The 3,914-nt window shown below is 40.4% G+C and overlaps 1 protein-coding gene across 1 annotated transcript; it reads right to left on the bottom strand.

Annotated features, from left to right (window-relative positions):
- Positions 1-1,147: 1,147 nt before the first annotated feature.
- LOC106342380 (ABC transporter G family member 19-like) lies at positions 1,148-3,644 on the bottom strand. The gene is made up of 2 exons (XM_013781290.1): positions 2,915-3,644; positions 1,148-2,779 (listed from the first exon to the last, which is right to left on the bottom strand). The coding sequence occupies exons 1-2, from the start codon at positions 3,621-3,623 to the stop codon at positions 1,320-1,322; spliced, it is 2,169 nt and encodes a 722-aa protein (XP_013636744.1). The 5' UTR covers positions 3,624-3,644; the 3' UTR covers positions 1,148-1,319.
- Positions 3,645-3,914: the final 270 nt, after the last annotated feature.

Here is a 3,914-nt window from a genome sequence, read left to right as displayed (position 1 = left end):
AGGCGAATTTGAAGATCTCAAAAGCTGAAGATGAGCAAGAGATAGATGCTACCGAGTTCAGAAGAATCATAGGATGTTTGAGGTATCTGCTTCACACAAGACCCGACCTGTGTTACGCAGTAGGTGCTCTTAGCAGATACATGCACAATTCGAGATAATCCGAGAGACTCTCACGGACAAGCCATCAAACACATATTGCGATATGTGAAAGGAACAACAAACTACGGTCTGTTCTTCAAGGGAGATGGGTCAAGGAGTGTTGTTGGTTATAGTGACAGCAGTCACAACATTGATCTCAATGACGAGAGGAGCACGTCAGGTCATGCATTCTACTATGGTTCATCACTGATCACTTGGACGTCGCAGAAGCAGCAGACGGTTGCATTGTCATCATGCGAAGCAGAATTCATGGCAGCAACAGAAGCAGCGAAGCAAGCTATATGGATCAAGGAATTGTTGAGTGAGATAGTAAGCAAAGAAGGCGAGAGAGTCAAGCTTAGGATCGACAACAAATCATCCATTGCTCTAACCAAGAATCCAGTTTTGCATGGAAGGAGTAAGCATGTACTCAAGAAGTATCACTTCATTCGTGAGTGTGTGGAGAGCGGGCAGATCGAAGTGGAGCATGTGCCGGGTGTTGACCAGAAGGCTGACATCCTTACCAAGCCATTAGCAAGGATTATGTTCAAGCAAATGAGGAGCTTAATCGGAGTTCAAGAAATTGATCTCCCTAATTCAAGTTGGAATTAAGGGGGTGAATGTTGGATGATTCCAAGCTTGTGGAAACTTAACATATTATTAGATGTTTAATATGTTAAGATAAACACAATAAGGAAACCTAGAAATAGGAAAATGAAGTTTCTATTTAGGTCATGTTTGTGTTTTCCATATCCCACATGTTAAAGGGAATTATCTTTCATATAAATATAGGTCTAATGAAGAGGTGTTCCATATGATCTGAGAAAAACATATTGAGAGCTTTAGTTTTGAGTAGTTTCTAAAGCTAATAAGAAAAATTGTTCTTATAACTCCTTGTGTTTCTAAGAGATCTGAGAGAAGACTTTCTTCTTCTTTGATTTCTTATTGTAAGACACTTCCATAAATGACTTGGAAAAGTATATAAAGTATAGAAAAAAATACACAGAGATGGTGAAAATAAAAAGAATACATAGAGATAAAATGATCATGTTAAATGTTACTACTATTAGTATACAAAAAAACAAGAAATAAAACACCGTTCGAGAAGCTAATATTTGAAAGTTTAAAGCTTCACATAAATATGTAGCTAACGCACATGCTTATTCGTGGGGACTACTACCTCACGTCCTCTTATTTTTGCTCCCAAACAGTAAAGTAAAGTAAAACAAGATCCTAAAAAAGAGGCCACAAGCAAACGTAATCCACAAGCAATCCCACTTACTCAATTGAGTAATACTTTGCTGGGCAAGTAAGTCAGACCCAGTCCTTAAGCATGTTGACTCCGTTATCCTCTTCCTTAGAGACATTCCCAGAGTTTGAAGGAGCTTAACCTTCCCCGAATCAGACATTCCTCCGATAAGAGTACCATCGAACACTTGAACTCCCTTAACAAAGCAACGAGACGGGTCATCAAACTCGTTGATTAAGACAGCCTCGTAGGGAAACTTGAGCAGTGAAATGTAATGGAACCACATCCAGTAGATTGGTATACGATCTCGGTTCACGTAGAACCCACTCAAGAGTAAACAGTAAGCGAGATAGGATATTGCGACCATGTAACTTAACATGATGTTCGGAAGAACGCCAGATATGAAAGTAACAACAGATGATCCCGACCAAAACGAAGCGTAGATTATGAGGATATAGAAGAAGAAACCTTGTAACCCACCGTTCAAACCAACGGTCCAGAATGTGATGGAGGCAAATACTATGGACGGGGCTATTAACTGAGGCATGGTCACTAGAGAATGAGATATGACGTATGAAGATGTTCTGTAAGCGTTGTGTGTTGTCTCTCTTAAGAAGATGTAACGTTCTTGGATAAAAACAGGGACATTGTCTAGACAGCAATAGAACATTGTGGGCATAACGAATGCAAAGAAGGTCAATCTCTCGTTTGCACCTCTTGGAGTATTGTCTAGCTTCCAATAGACCGTGGCTAATAGAAAACCGGTCACCATGACGGTAGCTATCCTTGTTCCGACAAGCTCAGGCATTCGAATCCAGTTTTTCATGTAACGTTTGGCTAAGATGAATGTTTCAAACAATGACGGGTTTGCGTATGAAGATACTGTCTCCATGGACAAGAGGTTGGATCCTGATGAGCCGGAGACTAATTTGCCTCTAGAGATACTTGCATCGATAGATTCTTTTAAGGACAAGGCTTGTTGAGATGCAGTTTGTGTCGTGCCTCGAGCGAATTTCTTTTTCTGCCACTTCTCGTTGAACTCTACTAGCTCTCTAGTTCCTTCGTTGGGCTCTCTTTCAAGCTCTCGAACTAGGTCAAGTGCGAACTCGGTGATGTTCTCTCTCTCCGGGATGGGATGACCAAAGTCGGAAAAGAAAGAAGGAAGACTCGCCGGAGAACCGTTGAACACACTCTTGCCTCGAGATAAGATAATAAGACAGTCAAGCAAATCTAGTATTCTTGCACTAGGTTGATGTATCGACATAATTACGATACTGCCACTACGAGCTATACGTTTAAGAACTTGCACCACCATAAATGCGTTGGTGGAATCCAACCCTGATGTAGGTTCGTCGAGGAACAAGACGATAGGGTCATGGATAATGTCGATACCTAGTGTATAAAAAATTTGAGATGGATAAATTTTTTATTCATTAAGAAAATAATAAGTCATACCTATTAATATTATAAAAAGGTTTTGAGATGAATTAATTTTACATTCATTCAAAAAAATATATATGTTCATACCTATTGATACGCGTCGCCGCTCTCCACCGGAGACACCACGGTGTCCTTCATCTCCTATTCTTGTATCAACCGCGCTTCTTAGCCCTAGTTGGTCTATTAGGGCATCAACACGTTCCATTTTCTTGGACTTGGACAAGCTTCTCGGGAGACGAAACTCAGAAGCGAACATAAGTGTTTCTTTAACGGTCAGCATGGGAAACAAGAGATCGTCTTGCATGACGTAAGCAGATATCACTTTCAACAAACTAGATTGCAAAACGTTATCTCCGTTTAGTGTCACGGACCCTCTAAGACTCTCCTTTGCAACACGTCCCGCTAATGCATCGATCAACGTGGACTTCCCAGCTCCACTTGCACCGAGAACGGCGAGGATATTGCCGTCGCATGCCTCCCCGGAAACATCATCGAGTAGAGTCTTCACCGAAGTGGACGAGAAACCAAACCGTTGGCGAAGAGTGACACTGTATTCGAGGTTGTTGAAGGCTAAGACGAACGATACAGCTGGTGGTACGTGTAAAGCATTGATATCTATTATGTGATGGGAAGTATCATCGCTTTTGGTGATGGAGTTGGAATCTTCCTTCCGGAAACTGTCGCAGTCTTTCAATAACTCGACGAGCGTAGGTGATCCGTCGGGGAAGATGTACGGTGTTTCCTCCATAACACATGGCATGGTAATTTTTCTAGCACTCATTGGCAAGCTCATCATACGGTTTCTCTATAATGAAGGGATGAGTAACTAGTAGTTAGGTTCAGTATTTATAAGTGGATGCTCATTGCCTAAAAACCCATGTGGATTTCTTAAAAATCTAAATAACAAAAAAATTAATAAAATGTATTTAAATGATTAAAATCCTAAAGGAGACCATTGTAATAAATGCATTTACACTATGATAGAGACGTGACAACCTCACAATGATTTGATAATAAGTATGCTAACGAGTTCACATTGTATTCATAAATGTGTTCACACTATATATTTTGTATTTTTTAATATAAA

This window comes from Brassica oleracea, chromosome C4 (genome assembly GCF_000695525.1).
Source record: "Brassica oleracea var. oleracea cultivar TO1000 chromosome C4, BOL, whole genome shotgun sequence".
NCBI lineage: Eukaryota > Viridiplantae > Streptophyta > Magnoliopsida > Brassicales > Brassicaceae > Brassica > Brassica oleracea.
Note: the sequence above shows the minus strand (reverse complement) of the source record. Positions and strands in the feature narration are given on the sequence as shown.

Coding starts and splice junctions, on each gene's coding strand:
- LOC106342380 (XM_013781290.1), bottom strand. CDS start 3,623: ATGATGAGCTTGCCAATGAGTGCTAGAAAAATTACCATGCCATGTGTT. Junction 2,780..2,914: donor GCGGCGACGCGTATCAATAG/GTATGAACATAT, acceptor TTTATACACTAG/GTATCGACATTATCCATGAC.